The sequence below is a fragment of the Octopus bimaculoides genome, chromosome 4 (assembly GCF_046866305.1).
Source record: "Octopus bimaculoides isolate indiv1 chromosome 4, ASM4686630v1, whole genome shotgun sequence".
NCBI lineage: Eukaryota > Metazoa > Mollusca > Cephalopoda > Octopoda > Octopodidae > Octopus > Octopus bimaculoides.
In genome coordinates, this window is record NC_142931.1 from 18,892,714 (window position 1) to 18,912,119 (window position 19,406).

The following is a 19,406-nucleotide window of genomic DNA, read 5'->3' on the forward strand; positions in this document are numbered from 1 at the left end:
ATATTACCTTTTATCTATTTTCATTTATTTCCTCAACTCCCTCCTTTTTAACTCTACAAGAATCCTATTAAATATTTTTGTAACTAGTTAAACAGTTAGAAGTATACTTAACATTTTTTGGTTATTATGTAATACCTGTCTGAATAGCTTGGTAGATAATTGAATGGCTCATTAATTGATTTGTGTATGTGCATGTCAGAGAGAGAGAGAGAGAGAGAGAGAGGAAGAGTTGATGTTGAGGATTATGGCTGCTGAGGTTGATATAATCTTCTAGTCTACTCTCCCAAATATCACACCTTGTGCCTATAGTAAAAAAGATTATTATTATTATTATTATTATTATTATTATTATTATAGATGTTGCACAGTATACAATATCAAGAGGTTGTTGATTGAAGATATTGTGTTTATCAGGGGTTTGTACTGTTTGTCAGGTCACAACAAGGACCTCACAGACAGTACTTTACGCAATGTGTGCAGTTCCAAGTAATGCCGACTTTTGCAGTACATCTAGATTGTAGGGTATCTCTTATTATCATTAATATTATTATTATTATCATATGTTGTTCTTATTAAGGCAGCAAGCTGGAAGAATCATTAGAGCATCTGACAAATTGCTTTGGAGAATTTCTTTCAGCTCTCTGCAATCTGAGTTCAAATCCCATCATAGCCAAGTTTACCTTTCATCCTTTCAGAGTCAGTAATATACATTGAACACTAAATTTAAGGTCTTGTGTCTATAATAGAAAGAATTATTATTATGAAGGTGATGAGCCAACAGAATCTTTAGCAAGCCAAACAAACTGTTTAGCCCCAACTCAGAACACACATTGTTGGAACAAGTATTGCAAGGCATTTCATTGAACGCTATAATGATTCTATCAATCCACTGTTCAAGACTGCTATTTTATTTATCCACTCTGAAGAGATGACAAAGTTAACCTCATCAGGATTTGAACTCAGAATGCAAAAAGCCAGAATGAAATCCCAAGGCATTTCATCCACTGCTCTAACAACTTTACCAATTCATCACGATTGTGTATGTGTATGTATGTACATACATATATACATGCATACATAAATGAGAGGTAACTCTCTAAATGAACATGGACTTAATAGACTTTATCATCTGATGAACAGAAATCAATGAAATAAGTCCAGGTTTAGTACTGAAGCCCATATAATTGAGTAAAATCTTTAAAGGTGACACCCCCAGCATGCCTGCATTCCAGTGACTGAAACCTGTTAAAACAAGAAGTGCAAACAGTTAAACATATACCTCTGTGTGTGTATGCCTCAGTGTTTCATTTACATTCCACTGAAGGTCTACTTTTTTGCTATGCATATTTGGGAGAACCGTCACTCCTTCAGCTATAGGAACTGAAATCAACACACCACAACATGAAGCACTGGATGTGTTTTAACTACAGACACGGCAGTAACAGGATACAAACTGCGTGCATTTTGGCTTCCAGTGTGCCACATTTAATGCTCAAATAGCTACAACATTTGTGTAAATGCATATTTCATTATACATATATATATATATATATAAATGTTTATATGTGAATACCTATATGTGTAGATATAGATTCGTATGTGATGTATATATAAATATATGTGTACAAATGCAGGAATGTGTGAGTGGATATGTGAGAAAAAACAAGAGCTATAAGGAAAACAAACAAAAATGATAGTGTCATGGCAACTGTGCAGAATTGATCTTAAAATGTCTCTGTAGTTGTATCAAGCCTCTAGGCTTCAGTCAGTCTTGCTTCATATATCAAGATAATAATAAAGAAAATTTCAACTTCAGAAGTGATGTTGAGGAGACCAAATTATAAAAATAAACACAAAACTTTCCATGCAGACTTACATGGGAAGCTGGATAAATGTAAATCTCTAATTCGTATATGTTTGTGTGTTTTATAGAAATACATGCATATGTGTGTGTGTGTGTGTGTGATGCAAAAAAGTGGAGCCACTGTTGATAACTTCCTTGACAAAATTTCCATGCAACTTGTGTGACAAAAAAATTTAAAACAAAACTCAAGGCAACGTAGTCATTTAAGAGCCTATAGCAGATAATCTGACAAATCTGTTACAGGCATGTCTATAATAAGAAAGTAGTTATGCACAAAATCAAGTTGACAGCCACTGTGTGTATATTTTGATTTCACTGAGGCGTAGCAATACTAATAATCAGTTGTTAAAGCTCAGTATACTTAAGCTTTTGAGTATAGTGTCAGATGAGTACTGAGCAAAGTATCAATTAATGAGTGACAAAAGAACGGTTTCATGAGCTTATAGCTATTTCTGTTATAACAAGCATTGCATTCAGAGCTGAGTACTCCAAGGCAGCTATAAGGTGTTGCTTGAGCACTCAGCTATGAGTACACTCTTGTAGCAGAAACAGATGCAAACTTATGAAAGCGATTGCATAGCTCTTGTTTCATCATTTAATAATTGATATATATATATAATTTGTGTATTGTAGTTTGTTGATCATAACATATAAACTATAAACAATGTTTGGAACTCCAATTTAAAAGGTCCATATGTGAGGAGCAAATGCTTTATGATTCCATGTTTCTTACTGTAGTTCCATTCCAATTACTATAAACACAGGCTACAAATATAAAACGACTGTGGAAATTAATCTTTACATTTATTCAATACGTTTTTACATGTAATCCAACAATACTATTTGTTATGTAATAATGTTTAAGTATTTTCATTATATAACAAATATTCTTGCAAATGAAACATGTAATACGTATTGAATAAACATAGAAATTTATATCCTCTCTTGTTTCGAATGTGGTGTGTGTGTGTGTGTGTAAAGAAAACCACTCTAGTCTAATGAAACTAGTAATGATCTATACCATTAAATACCATTTCAGTAAAGTTTATGAAATAGAATAAACTTATGTGCCCCTTAAGAGAAGGGAATAAATTCCAAGGTTTTCCTTTCAGGTAAGGCTGTTCGTTTGGAAGAAATGACAAAATGTATTGGAAAGCTATGCACAAGGCTAAAGATGATGATACCTTAGTGAGTTGGGTTTGCAGCCAAGTAAAGATAGTGGTGATTGGTCATATGACAGGAAACATTAAGATAGAAAGGCCAATTGGAAAACCACTACACTGTAGAATGACTTTGCTAGAAATAGAGCAACCAAGTTGAAAAACGAAGGACAATTCTATAAAAAAAAAGAAATAGAAATGAATGAACAGCATTTTGGGCAAATGTTCTTTGCTGTAGCCTCAAGTCAGTCTAACCTTGGGAGAAAAATTGAATAGACAGAAACTTTATATATGTTTGTGAATATTCAAATGTATGTGTGTGTGTTTGTGTATATGTTTATATATATGTGTTCATTGTATGTATATAATGTCTATGTTTATATTTGTATGTGCATTTCTATAAATGGTCGTGTATGTGTGTCTGTGCATATATAATTTGTGTATATGTTTGTGCATGTATATATATATGTGTTTGTGCATTTTTGTATTTATAGACACATGTGTATAGCCAAATGGTTAAGAAATCTGTTTCACAGTCATGACTGTCTAAACTCCATCCATACTGCTAAATGAGATCTTGAGCAAATATCTCTTGCAATATCATTGGATGGATCCAAGCCTTGTTAGTAGAATTGAGTAGATGGGAACAGTGGAAGCTGGTTGTTAAGGCAAGAATAAAATGATTTTATTCAGCTAAAATGTTCAACTTCTTTACTTGAAGCACAAATGTAAATATATCTGTTTTATTGCAAATGGCTGGTTGCTACCATTCACCCAGAGTATACCGTAATACACACGGGTGGAAATATAATAATTTCATAGCTCTTATGATTCCAGTAGTTGTCAAAGCAAAGTGCCTGGTAAAGGGCATCAATAGCTGTGTTACCTGTACCAGGCATGTGTCATCATCATTCAACATCTGTTGTCCATGCTTGCATGGGTTGGAAGTTTGACCAGGGCGGGTAAGCTGAGGGGCTGCACCAGACTCCAGTCTGATTTGACATGGTTTTTTTCAGCTGGATGCCCTTCCTAACACCAACCACTCTGAGAGTGTAATGAGTACTTTTAAGTGCCACCAGCACGGGTGCCATTTGCATGACACCAGTATCTGCCACGACTGCGATTTTGCTCGACTTGATGGGTCATGTGCTCAAGCATGGCATATTGCTGAAGTGCACATTATATGCCAAGAAATACTATATCCAGCAACAGAAATTATTTGTAAAGGCAATAAAAATTTCTTAAATTTGAAGAATGGAAACTTTTTTAAAAAGTTGTATTTTCATTTTTAATATAAATAATAAAATTAGGTCAGGTGTCATAATTCTAGATAATAATTCTATATTTATTATGCGCCTTTTTCAAGCCTAGCCAGGCTCATGGGCCCGGTTTCCCGGTTTCTATGGCGTATGTGTTCCCCCCCTCCCCAGCTGGATGGGACGCCAGTCCATTGCAGCATTACTCAAGAAACAGGAAGAAAGAGTGAGAGAAAGTTGGGGCGAAGGAGTATAGCAGGGGTTGCCACCACCCCCTGCCAGAGCCTCGTGGAGCTTTAGGTGTCTTCGCTCAATAAACACACACAACACCCTGTCTGGGAATCGAAACTGCGATCCTCCGACCACGAGTCTGCTGCCCTAACCACTGGACCATTGCACCTCCACAATTATTCTATATGCCAATGACAAATCTTATTTTTCATTTGTCCTCTACTTTTGTCACTAAATATAGATGACATGTTGATCAGTGTGTGTTATAATAAAATATCTGACCACTTGCTATGACTGCTATTGTCTCCTTTTATTGACACATTCCTAACAGATTTCATTGTGGGTGAGAAAGAGTTCTGGTTTATTTCACTGTGAAAGTGACAGGTTTATTGCACTGTGAAAGGATACCTGAAATTGTAATTCCAGAAACATGAGTTTCAGCAAGTAATGAAACTTCAGGAAAGGTAGGTGAGAAAGGGACATTAACTATTGAAGTCTTAAGCAGATGAATACCGTGTAGGCATTTCACTGTTTTACAATGGTAAGTAGAATTTAGCTGAGGTTGGTAAACATCAGATAATTATCAAGGGTTTTCAATTTTCCCAGGTCAAGTTGCAGAGAATTATTTTCTATTTTGGTTGTTTGGTAGAGCAAACCAATGTTCCATGTAATGTTGAGTTTTTTTTTTTCTGACAGAAATATATTGAGCCAAGTTCCCATCATGCTCCCCATTAGTTTTGTCAATGATATAAATATATCATTTATAATATATCATTGTCAATGATATCAATATATCATTTATAATATATCATTGTTAATGATATCAATATATCATTTATAATATATCATTGTCAATGATATCAATATATCATTTAGACGTTTATGTTCTTTAGTTCAGTCTAGAGGAAGGAGAGGAAGAGGCTGTGCCCCTGGCCCTTGTAGTCTCTCTGGGATCAATGAGATCGATGTTGTTAACAATTTGCTTCAACTGTCACAAGTTGACAAGTTCAGGATTTACATGTGCAGGAAGGGAATTCCAGAGGTTTAATGTTTCTGGAAAGAATGGACTGAGCATAGTGGTTAGTATGGGACCTGAGGCAATGGACAGAGAGTGAGGGATAAGTAAAGAAGAGACTAGTTAGTCAAGAGTGCCAACTCTGGAGAGCAGATCTTGTAGTAGCAGTAGAAAAGCTGAAGGAAGAGACCTCATGCTTGTTGGATAGTGGTTGGAGTATATTTGTGAATGAATTTCATACCAATTGGTTCAAAAAGCCTTGGACTACTCAAATTTCATTGTCAGTAATTATACAACCCATCACTCTTAAGGCATTATTCATACCAAACAGTAACCTTGTAAAATGAAATATTTACCTGTCACCTTGAAATACATTGTATCACTTACAGCCATTGTTAAATGGAATCTAATGGTGTACAGCTTTCATATCTAATTTGTTGGAGAATTTATTATACAAAATAGAACACATAAGATCTTTCAACATTAGGTTGAGGAAAACAGCAAGATTTAGTAGCAATTGATTTTAAATTGTTGTATTGGTGGGATCAGGACATTGGAACAAGTAACATTAAGATGGCTTTTAAATGAAATGATTGTTGTATTTAAACATAGGAGGTTATTTTAAAAATCATGTTCTGTAACTATAGAGCAAAAGTTAAATGAAACAGTTAAATACTCCTAACACACAAGATGGAAGATGAAAAAACAGTCTATTTGGTTTTAGCTGTCCTGCCAATTCAAGGACGTTGCTGAAATGTTGGGAATGAGAAATTCATGCAACTCTCTAAATCAAGTGAAGCATCAATATATTGGCGAGCCAAGGCAATGAGCTGGCAGAAACATGAGTATGCCAGGTGAAATGCTTATCAGTATTTTGTCTGTCTTTACATTCTGAGTTCAAATTCCATCAAGGCCGACTTTGCCTTTCATCCTTTCAGAGTTGATAAATTAAGTACCAGTTGCATACTGGGGTCGATCTAGTCAACTGGCCCCCTCCTCCAACATTTCAGGCTTTGTGCCTAGAGTAGAAAAGAATATATTGGCTAACCTTATATACAATGATACTAACATTTTTTTCAAGTCCATTTCTTAGGTGTATCCTTGTTGTAGCAAAAGATGGTTGGTGCTGAAGTTGTGGCATTTTCTGACTGACATGATCATGAAAAATGTTCAGCCCTTTTGCTGTTGTACCAAGTTTCCTTCTTCACTGAACAAATAAAGCTGTCATGGTAGGAGCTAACACAGAAAAATCTTTAGGTCGATTTGTGGAAACAGTTTACTCATTGCTATGAAAACTAGATTCTATTTCAGCTAGAGTTTCAGACAGGGCATATAGAAAGAAAGGAAGAATTACTACCAGTAATTCTGTGAGCAGCTTCCAGAGAATGAGCTTTGGTGATTGCTTGTTCCAATTTCAGTGAGAAGTTCTCAAGTAGATGAGTCTCTAATGCTCTCCTTTCAATATATATTACCAGTCACAGCTTGAAATATAAAGTATTTGTTGAGATTGTATTGAATTGTAACATAAGATTCTGTTTGCTGTTTTTGTAACAGCAACTGGAATCTACAAAAAAATTGCATTCTGTTTAATGAAGATTAAGTTGAGAATAATTATTGTTCAATCTGCAATGTCTGAAGACTGAAGGTGAGATAACATTACCAAGCAAAATGAGTCTTTGTTATTTTGTGAAGTCTGGGAATTCAGCAAAAATACTTAGGAATGTAGTTTTTTAGTGTGTCCACTCACTGTTTGTATGCGATGGAATGTTGTCAGAGTGATGTGCCAGAAGAAATTTTTCTTTTGTCATTGTATTTCACTGCAGAAAAACATGTCTCAGAGAAATTTCTGATTGACATTGTGAAAATAATTGCTTTCAGTTTTAGCTGAATAAATTGTTGCGACGAAATACAGTTGCCAGAATCAAATTGTTTTATTTGGTTGAAAGATTCAACTTTAGTATTTGAAGCACTAGTGTAAACATATCCGTTTTGATGCAAATGGCTGGTTGCTAGCCTTCGAGTAAGGTATATCATATTGCTTCTAGACCGAAAGTAGCAATTGTGATTCCATAACACCCATCAGATAAACTTGCTTGTTATTAATTCAAAGAGGCAAGTATGCCACACACTTTGTCATACCGATTCTGCTTAGAGATTATGTTAAGGACACAAGTATCATGGAACACTCAGCCACTTATACATACATTGTGTAGAGAACTCAGTTGATAAAACAACTGGAATATTCATTGAAACTAATTAAGGACAGTTTGTTCTATTATTTTATATACACGCATGTGTGTATATTTTTGTATGTGTATATGCATATTCATATATGTTTGTTTTTGTGTTTGTTGGTTTGCCTATATCGTGTCACTATATATAGTATGCGTATATATTTGTGAATATGTGTATTTGTGGATCTACTTATTAGAATGTTCAGAATGTGTTTTGACCAGCTACTTGACTCCACTTGACCGGTACCGAACTTGTGAAAAAACATATATGCCCCAGAACCACACAGAACTAGAAGCCATTAATTAAATATCATCCTAGCATAATAAGATTATCAATGAAGATAATCTTGCAATATCAATATATATATATAATCACCATTAATCTTTAGACATGTTCAGCCTTATAAGAATGAAGAACAATTCAGAATAAAGAGACCCAAGATATAAAGGATTCATAGGCAACAAGAATATCAAGCATTCCCATCATCAGCTGCCTAATAGATATCACTATGGTTTTGACACCTAGGCAGTACTATTCAATCCAGCAGTGTCAACAGTATTGAAAACAAATGCTGCCTGAAAATCAATAGACATGTAGCAAGAGTGACATGTCCATTATGTCTACACTTTCTTATCATTACAAATACCATCATTGAATGTAAACAAAACCATATGAACCTGTAGCTCCAAAGCTAGAAATTAAAAAGTAGTGTCTATAAAACAAAGAAATTTCTTCCAAAAAAGGACATTGCCATTTCAAAAACTATAGAACAAAATAGAAATAGCAAACAAAATGTATTGAGCAAAATTTACTGAACCACCAACACATAACAGAAAATAATGACAACCCAAGGAATATCAAACCTAGAACTTTAAACATATAAATTCATGAACACAGATGAGTAGATATATTGTTTTGCATCCAATAACATGTTCCAAATATGAAAACACTCCTAAAACAAATTGAATGTGAACTAGCATAACAGTATACCTTAAAACCAATGTCCCCAAACCATGTGCAAAGGAAAAGACTAGCAAACATCAATATCTACTAAATAAATATTTAACAATAGAAAATAAATTAACCTAATAAATCACTTATTAAAAAAATTATATAAAATAATATAGATATAACAAAAACTTCCAAATCATAACAAATTACTAATATAAATGAATGACCTAACTATAAACAGACTGAATAACTTTCCATTTAATCACATGGCATTAAATCCTTGTGATTTGGGAACAATTCAAACTAAACCTATAAACTATTGAATAAACATAATTATAGAAAGAATTTAAACAAATATTTTTGCTTAAAACCCATGATTTTTGAAAGAGCCTTTTGTATTATTTTTATATATGTTTTCTGCAACCATTTCACCCTTTGAATTTTAAGAACTTACAGGTTTTTTTTATAGTCTAAGTCTTGATAAACAACAGCATTAGTATAAAAGTAATACTTCAGCTGTGTGATTTATCCAAGAACCCAAGTTCAGTTAGACTGTAAACCATACAGTTTTTCTTTATTTGTTTTTATTTTTATATAGATATATTGGGATGAAGCTGAATGTAGGTTTGTGAACGTCATAGATGTTTACTTTTTCAAGGGTTTTATTTTATTATTTTTTAATTGTATTTTTTCTATCATGCTGGCATCAAATGGGTGACTGACTTTTGCTGTCCGAAAACAAGTTGGTTGCACCCTACATATGTATGTGTGTGTATATATATATGTATATACACAAGTATATATGTTTGTATATATGTATAAATGTAAGTAAACATACACATGTATGTATGTGTATGTGTATATATACAGACACACACATATATGTAGATATATATATATACATATATGTATTTGTCCTTATCAGATATGCAAGCTATTAATTATTACTTTCAAATAATTTGTAAATACTCTGATTTATTTTTGTTGTTTCCAGCCCGTCCGAACTTTTTGAATTTACGCAGTAACACCCAGAGTAACACTGCTAAGCGTACGTTTAAACTTCTCTCTCATTTCTTTCACCATGGTAGTACACATTTTCGGTACTTCTGCATGCCTGGATGTTGTCCTCCTCCATTCTTTTGGCTGTTATTGGTGATACAGTACAATGTTCTTTCTACCCTTTCATCATACTTTCGAAAATGTCATCCTTCTCTATATTTCAATGTTTCAGACAGAATCATTCACAGTTATTCACTGCACTACTTTTTCGGCTTATTGTTTTCTTTATTTGCTATTAGTTTTCACTTTTGCATGATTTTGAAATAGTCTTCTGGGGATATTTTTACAAAGTTGTTGCTTATATTTGTAACTTTTGTTTCATTTCTTTTTCTTTTTTTTCCTTTTTCTTATATTTAGTTTTCATATAAAACACTGCCAGTTTTTATGGAAGATTTTCTTTTCATTTGTTGTGTGAACTAAGCATACTTCTCTAGCTTTAATATATATACAGCTTCATTACATAACTGAGTAGGCATCTAATACAGTTTAGTGTTTTCATCAAATTCTCAGTGTGTGTGTGTGTGTGTGCACATGTGTGCAGTTGTGTGCATGCCAGTGATTAAGTGTGAACTTCAGAAATATAGAATGTTAACATAAATTTGGTCACATCCCTCTCAGTTTTGAATTGAAATCCAGCTGGGTCTGAATATATTTTCTATATACCTAGAATATGGGAATTAGACCCAGTAATATACTGAAATAGATTCAGTTGACTGTACTTGGTCTCTCCATTATAAAAGCTGGTCTTGTATCTTAGATATATATGTATGTGTTGCTACATACATGTGTATATGCATGTATATATACATCTATATACATGCATATATATGTGTATATATGTGTTTATGTTCATATATGTGTGTGTGTGTATACACACACACTTAGACACATATATACATGTGTACAAATATATATATATATATTTAGGTATGTACATGTACAAATATGTATATGTTCATGTATGCATGCATTTGTGTGTGTATGTATATATGTATGTGTGTGTATAGATACATGGACACATTGTGTATGTATGTATGTATATATATATATATATATATATATATATATATATATATATATATATATATATATACACATATATACACACATGTATATATCTACAAACACACACAGTGGATGGAACAAATGCTTTCCCGCTCACAAGAACAATGTGGTAATTATAATACCGAGAGACATCCCATTTTTAAAGCAAGTTCTGCATCGCTGTTTATTTATCTATATATTTATTTATTTAATGTTCTGCTATTTGGGGAAGCCTTCTTTTATGTTTGGAAATCTTATTCTAAATGCTTTCTGTTGCAAAAATTTCCAGAAACCATATTTTGCAAATTTATTGTAAGAACGTAGCATAAATTAAAATAGTATGTATAACCTTTTATTTTGTTTTCTCTCTCTTTCTCTCTCTCTCTCTCTCTTTCTCATGTAAGTTATCTTTTAAATGATTTTCCTTTTATTAAACTATCAGATACTTACAAAAATTGCTATTAAGACTTCGATATTTCTATATAGCAAACTTAACTGGCTCTTTAAGAAAACTACTATTTTTTTTTCTCTTACAATTTTTAGAAATATGTTTAAAGCTTCAGAAAAGTATTTAATCTGTCGTTATCTCTATCAGTTATGATTAATAAACATTCTAAATTGATAAAATTTATCCATGCAGCAGTTAATCTCCAGTAATGAATCTCCATTATAGTTGTTCCAGTCATATAATTTTATACATTTATCATATAAAAATCATTAATGCTAAAATCCTGGATTAATATTTTTATTAGCTAATTTCACTTCAGATCTCTACATGTTAAGCTTTTATTCATGTTTCAAAAGAATGAGGTGAGTTGTAACAAATCATTTCTGAAATGAATGCCAAATCAAAAATTTGCAGAAATATGAAAATTGTGATTTGGTGAGATTTGTTAGTATATTTCCTTCATTACAAGTTTGTTTGTTTAATCTTACTAAATAAAAAGATTGCAAACTCTGAGATTTCAATCTGAAAATAACAGTTTGAAAAACAATTGACTTTATAATCAAACATCATTTACAATATAGATTATCTAAGTCATCATTATCATCATCATCGTTATCATCAGTTAATGTCTGTTTTCCACGCTGACATGGGTTGGATGGTTCCACAGGACTGCATTGAGCTCCAGTGTTAGCTTTGGCATGGTTTCTATAACTGGATGCTCTTCTTAATATCAACCATTTTAAAGGGTGTACGGGATACTTTTTTCTTTTGTGCCACAAGCACTAGTGAGGTTGCTAAGTAACTTGCAAGACAGAAAAAGAACAGGACTATAAAAAAAAACATTAATGGAATTGATATATGGCAGCTATGTAAAATTTATTCCTCAATAAGTTCTTTTCCTATATGTTTTCTAAAACAGTCTTTGACAAAATCTGTAATTCCATCTCCTTAAAACCTGTCTATTTATCCAGCTGAAATAATCAGTTTCTCCTTTTATAATTCAAGAAAGATATTCTAAAATTCTTAAAGCCCTTTATCTGGTCAACTCAGATAGTTGCATTAATTAGGTTTGAAGAATGTGGATAGGGAACACATCAATTAGTGAACAACTATATAAATTCTGCAGGACCATTGTTTCCAATCTTTGTATGATACCTACAACATAAAATTTTATATGTTTTAGATTAGCTCACTTATAGATTTGAAATTGGTATAATATATTTATCATCATCATCATCATTGTTTTACATCTGCTTTTCATGCTGACATGGGTTGGACAGTTTGACTGAGGACTGGTGAGCCAGAGGTTGCACCAGGCTCCAATCTGATCTGACAGAGTTTCTACAGTTGGATGCCCTTTCTAACACTAACCACTCCAAGAGTGTAGTGGATGCTTTTACGTGCCACCGGCACAAGGGCCAGTCAGGCGGTTCTGGCAATGACCACGCTCAAAAGGTGTCTTTACATGCTACCTACAGGGAAGCCAGTCTGGTGGCACTGGCAACGACCACGCTCGAATATTGTTTTTCATGTGCCAGTAAAGCAACATTGGCAATGATCATACTCAAATGGTACCTTTCATGTATCACTACCAATACATCTCAACATTGATATTGTCACAAATGTTACTGTTAAAAGGCAAAGTGCCAAAACAGTTAATTCAAGAGATCTTACTTGATCCTCTAATTGTTGGATTGATAGTTTTTTAATATCAATCCCAGAATGCTGGAGGGCCAAATTGACCTTGGTGGGATTTGAACTCAGAAGGCAGAGAGTTGGCATAAGTTCCATGAAGCAGTCATTCTATCCAACACTCTCACTTACTCTACCATTTCACCACATTAACAAACAAATATTATTTCTTGTCTTGACTGGATAGATCTGTTCTCTCTCTCCCTCTCCCCCCCCCCCCCACTTTTCTGGTAAATCAACTCACTCTGAAATGTAGCAACGTACCAGGAAGGTAGGCAAGTAGTGAACATTTTTTTACAGAAACAAATTTAATATTAAGTATGCTTCAAACATTAGGCCTCACCAAGACCTTTGGAAATATGCAGTGCGTGAGATGACCTGGCAAGCCAAGTGAGACCCTAATCCGAGGCCTCTGCCAGGGATGTAACCAACCCACTTATGCATACCTTTCCTTCATTGGACACTAAACTCTGTTTGCGAAGACCAGTTGAGGCATATGAAATCAATCCAAATTCGATGAATGGCACCCATACCAACCTCTCCTTCATTGGACACTAAAGTAAACTTGTGAAGACCTGTTGGGGCAAGCGAAATCGAAATCGTGATTGAACCAAATTCGATGACTGGCACCTGTGCCAGTGGAGCGCTAACAGCACTTTCCGAGTGTGATCATTGCCAGAGCAGCTGTCTGGTTTCCATGTCAGTGGCACGTAAATAGCACCATTTGAGCGTGATCGTTATCAGCATTGCCTTACTGGCACGTGAAAAAACATTCGAGTGAGGTCATTGCCTGTGCCGCTGGACTGGCTCCTGTGCAGGTGGTACATAAAAAACACCATTTTGAGCGTGGCCATTGCCAGTACCCGCCTGACTGTCCCTCGTGCCGGTGGCATGTAAAAGCACCCACTACACTCTTGGAGGGGTTGGTGTTAGGAAGGGCATCCAGCTGTAGAAACTCTGCCAGATCAGATTGGAGCCTGGTGCAGCCTTCTGGTTCGCCAGTCAAATCGTCCAACCCATGCTAGCATGGAAGGCAGACGTTAAACGATGATGATGATGATGATGATTTCACATGTATGATAAAGATGTCCTCATTAAGGTAAATCTCTCATTTTTTGGATTCCTTCATTGCTTAGAAAAATAACATGGATTGAAACAGCCTCATTTTATCTGTATAGGTAATGTGCATGTTTAGAGGGCAAATTGTTTGCTTGTTGGTTTTAAGACAGCTTAAGGCATTATTAATTCAAGAATCTGATATGTAGGGTTTCAGGATTGATAAAGATAGTGCACATTCATCGCAAAAGAAGAAGAGAAAATTCTGATTTCTGGTTTACAAGTTCTTTCAGATGTACTGGCAATACAAATATATATTTTAGTTTCAAAGGTTCAGGAAGGGGATCATTAGATATGCTGACTTAGAAAGGCTTGCTTCCCTATGGAAGGACATGAAATAGCACAAATTTTCAGAGGAATTCTACATAGCAACCTACCACTTTGAACCCATAATTGAAATAGTTGACATTTTGTCTAAGACCCTATACCAGAAGACTACGGGGAAAAAATGAGCTACTATATCTTTTAATAAAGAATGGTGCTTATTACGTAGTTATGAGTATGTGACTTTTATCAAAAGAAAGCAATTATTAAAACGTACACTATCTAGAAAATTCTTATAAATTCTAATATTAATTATCACAGTTTGGTTTTCAAGCTTCTATTATTAAAGAAGATGAACAGAAAGACCACACTCCAAGCAGTTTCCTGATAGTTATAAAAATAGTATTAATGATTGTCCATGAAAATTTTTTTTTACAACTGAATAAGAATTTGGGTTGTTTTTTTTTTCTGTGATGGACTGAGGCTTTTTTGAGTAGTTTTTGTTAAGTATATTTGGTAATATTTTCAAGATTTTGGTATTTCTTTGTTATACAGTAAAGTGTTTTCTTTTTTCATTTCTTGTTGTTCATTGTCAGACAGTTTGTACATATCAGTTTAAAATTTATGTCTGTTCAATATTGTTGTATGATTATTTCTGGTCATAAACGTCTAGAAGCTTCAGGATTAATCTTGTTGTTCTTGTTAAACTTGTGCACCTCTTGCTGACTTTTAGGAATATTTTCCTTCTCTCCTGTGCCTTCCTCCTGTTCCATTAGTGTTAGTAGACCTCCTCTACTACTGCACAGAATTCAACCCAGCTTGAAAAACAAAAGACCTTCTATCCTTCCCTTGCATGTACAACATGTGTCATACCATGGACGAAATATTGGGTACTGAGAGCATAGTTTTATTGCCAGAAAAACAATTCAACTTCAGTAATGAAATTTATATTAAAAAATAAAACTGTTTTTAAACAGCTTTTACATTGTATCATGAGTACAGTGCTGCTAATTAACACATTACCAGCTAGAATATCAACGTCAGTCTTCACATCCAACACAAAGCAGAACATTCTCTCTCTCTCTCTCTCTCTCTCTCTCTCTCTCTCTCTCTCTCTCTCTCTCTCTCTCTCTCTTCATCTCTTTCCATCTTTCTCTATCTCTCTCCATCTCTCTCTCACATGCACATACAAAGACAAGAAGCATTGATGTTCATTAATTCACTTAATTCTCTGTCATGTTATTATCTAGTTACTCGTGCTGAGGTAGCAATATATCAAACCTTGTAGAACAGATCCCTGGCAACAATAAAATAAAAATTGAAGCCAGTTGCCATAGTGATCTATGTAATGAAGATCAACATTAGAAAGTATGTAAAATAAATGCTTTGTTTTTTTTTTTTTTTTTTTTTTTTACTACAACTGGAAGAAAAAGGCACTGCTTGTTTGGCTTTATAAACAATTTTTCATAGATAAATTTACAATGACTATACTGTAGAACTGCTGTGGAAAATGACCAGTGCACACACATATAAGTATATGTATATATTATATATGCATATGTATGTATAGATATATTATGAAATACGGTATTTTTGAAGTCATCTGTAGGTATAGAAGGAATTCAATAAGATTTCTAATCTAATAATATTTGCAGTATTTTATCTTCAGTACTTTTGTTTCTCCTGTTTGCCTTAAATAAACAATTTTACTGTTTTATAAATCATTTATTTTCTAAATGATTTACATAAGATATACATTCACTCTTTACATTGGTGAAGAAATAGAACACGAGAGAGACTGGGAGGGGTAGAAAACTCATTCTAATAATTGAAGTACATGTTTGTTTGTGTGTGTGTGTGTGTATTTATATATAGAGTGATAAATAGACAAATAGCGATATCAATATTTATATATTTGAATTGTGTCAGCGATCAGGTCACATATTGTGTGATGAAAATTTTGACACCAAATAATAAATATTTATGGGAAGTTTTTGTATGCTTCTGACTGGTTCATATGTGTCTGTCTTCCATGATGTTTTTGTTTTAGTTTCAACATACTGTCTCAGATCAAATCACTTGCCTGGCAAGTACACCTCCAATATATATATGTGTGTGTGTGTGTATGCATACACACATATGCCACAGAAACTCCCAAAACTTGGCACAAATAACTACCTATGGAGAAAACCAAACAGTACCAATATAAGTGATCTCCACAAACTATAAATCCACAAATCCTTTCCACTTTACTAGAATGAAGGGCAATGCAGGATAATGAGACTAAGATATAAGAAATTAACAATCGAGCATAACAAATGTGTATTCCCATCATCAGCTGCCAAACTGATATCATTATGGTTTCAACACCTGGATCTACCAGTCAATCTGGTGGTGTCAACAGTGTCAAAAATATCTCATTGTAGAATTAGGTGCAAGTGTCATTCTTAATATGATGAATCAAACATAATTTTTAATCAAATGGAATTACAACTGTAACAAGAAGAAAAAGTAATCACTGTAAATGAAAATTTCTTTCAAAACAACAAGGGAGCAAACTCCTGAAAGTTCAATCAACAAGGAAATCAAATCAATACACACACACACACAGCATGTGACATAAATGTTAGTGTTGGGGTCACAATTATTAGGCCATACCTTTAATTCCAAACCAGGCTGCAGTACACATTGTCTCAGTCTACTCAACTGAAAATGAGTACCTGTTTAAAGGGCCATTCAAGAGGATTGACTTGGTGACAAACCAACCTTCCATTTCTACTATAGAAAGACTATCATGAGAATCTGAGTTGCCTGCAGCTTTGACAGACTGCAACTGCATACATATATATATATATATATATATATATATATTATAGTGGGGTAGGCCGGTTTATGGAGTTATCCCAGGTCTCTCGCTCATAAGGGGTTTAGCCTTGCGGCATATCTGCAGACCTCAAATACTGCTAGCCTGAGACCTCTTTAAAATATGGAGGGGGTAAAAACCCTAGGTGATTATCTCCCTTTGTCATTGTCCATCGATCTTTGGCCACGCTGCCATCTTGCAGTCACCAAGGATGTCAGCGTGGTCAAAGATTGGACAATGGCAAAGGGAGCTAATCACCTAGGGTTTTACCCTTAAAAAAGGAGGCTATTTCCCCCCTCCATATTTTAAAGCGGCCTCAGGCCAGCAGTGTTTGGGGTCTGAAGATATGCCATAAGACTAAATCCCTTATGAGCAAAAAAACTCAGGATAGCCCCATAAACCAGCCTACTCTACTATGATATTAACTGCTCTACATCTTAGAATGTGCTTCTCCTCCAGATTTATGTATTTCTACAAACGATATATATACACATGTCTGTGTGTGTGTTTGTTTTCATTTATATATCTATACGTAGTTATGAATATATTTCTGTATGTTAGTGTGTCTATGTACATACAAGTATACTAGACTCTGTGTGTGTTTATGTCTGTATGTTTGATGCATGTGTGTGTGTGTGTGTGTGTATGTATATATAATACACACTCACACATACGTACATAGTGAGAGAGGGCAGTAATAAAAAATGTATGTGATATCAATTATTGAAAAGTATTTCTTTATTTTTTTATTCAAGATGAATGCAACCAAAATCCTCTGAAGAATTCACAAATATATAATAAACCTAATTAAATTATTACTTCATATTTTACCAAACTGTTATTAGTCTTATTTTTTCAGTTATCATTTGTCTAGCTGACTGAATATAATACAAACTCTTCTGCTTTCATATTCTACTAAGAAAAATATACATACATACATACATTATGTCTTGGTTATATATACTAAATAAGAGATATATATAGACATATGTATACAAAGCTGCTGCTTCTAGTGAAAAGATATAGTGTCATCTTATCTCGTGGTTTGACAAGTTGTACAAAAAATACATTTCAAACGAAAGTAATTTTGGTGAAAAATATTTTGACCATTCTTCGTGTTTTTATTAATTTCTATCTCTTTGAATGAATTGCTTGTTTGTTTAGCAAAGCAATGAGAGAGATAACCGAATTTATGTATTCTTTGCTCATAAAAATAAACTATACAGAATGGAAAATATTTTTGAGCTTCTGGTTGACATTGTGTGTGTGTGTGTTTAGGCATGGCTATGAAATTGAAATTGGTTGCTTCTCAAAGACATGGCCTCAGATTTAGTCCTTCAATCCCATTACATTGCACCTTGGCCAAGTGTCTCCCACCATAGCTTCAGGCTTATTGATGCCTTATGGAGAAATTTAATAGAAACTGTAAGAAACTCATTGTGTGTGTGTGTGTGTGTGTGTTTATAATCTGTGCTGAACTATGGTTACAAAGGTAACATGAGTGTCTGTAGCTGAGCTGCAACTAGTGTTGTTGACATTTCTTATCAGCAAATCATCCTCAAGCTCTGTGCTTTGGAATTTTTCTTAAATAGAAAATCCCTTGCTTGCAAAACAGGTAATGGTTGGCAACAGGAAGAGCATCCAACCATGAAAAATCCTATTTCAATCTCAATTTGTCAGACCTACACTAGCATGAGCTAGACAGTTTGATATATGTATATATAAGGCTTTATTGACTTGATGTGTTCTTAGGAATAAGTTAAGTAATAGGATATGGAGAGAAGCTGTTTTCTAGGCATTTCCATGATTTAAAACTGATACATATTGTTTGCAATAATCATCATGACAATAGTAGTGATGATGATGCTAACCAAGACAATGATGGTCATCATCATCATCATCATTGTTACTATCATTATTATCATGATAAATCTGAATCCATTTGAATTTAGGGAGCAAATTGTTATCTTGACGTTGTGTGTGTGTGTGTAAGTGGAAATGTTAGTTTATGAATTTTAACCATTTTTTTGTTGTTTAAATTTCCTTACTGGGATAATTTCATCCTTAGCCATTGCTTGGTAAAACAGACTTTCTATTCCGAAAACAGGTTCTGTATTGGTATACTCAATTTAGAAGACACAGAATAAACATTTTATTAATAGGAAAGTGAAAGAAGATAAATTGACCATTTGAAGGGAAGCAAAAAGA

The 19,406-nt window shown here is 33.9% G+C and overlaps 1 protein-coding gene across 50 annotated transcripts in view; it reads left to right on the forward strand.

The window, feature by feature from the left end:
• The window catches only part of LOC106881370 (kinesin-like protein KIF13A), a 692,738-nt gene that overhangs the window by 646,868 nt on the left and 26,464 nt on the right, over positions 1–19,406 (forward strand). For 26 of the 50 annotated variants that reach the window (XM_089350407.1, XM_089350417.1, XM_089350419.1 and 23 more), the window contains one exon: positions 9,707–9,760. The exons of 8 other annotated variants lie outside the window; for them this stretch is intronic. In XM_089350407.1, the coding sequence (XP_089206533.1) occupies positions 9,707–9,760 (54 nt within the window). Of the gene's footprint in view, positions 1–9,706; positions 9,797–19,406 lie in introns of all 50 variants that reach the window. 16 more of the 50 variants (XM_089350398.1, XM_089350399.1, XM_089350401.1 and 13 more) reach the window with 1 other exon arrangement.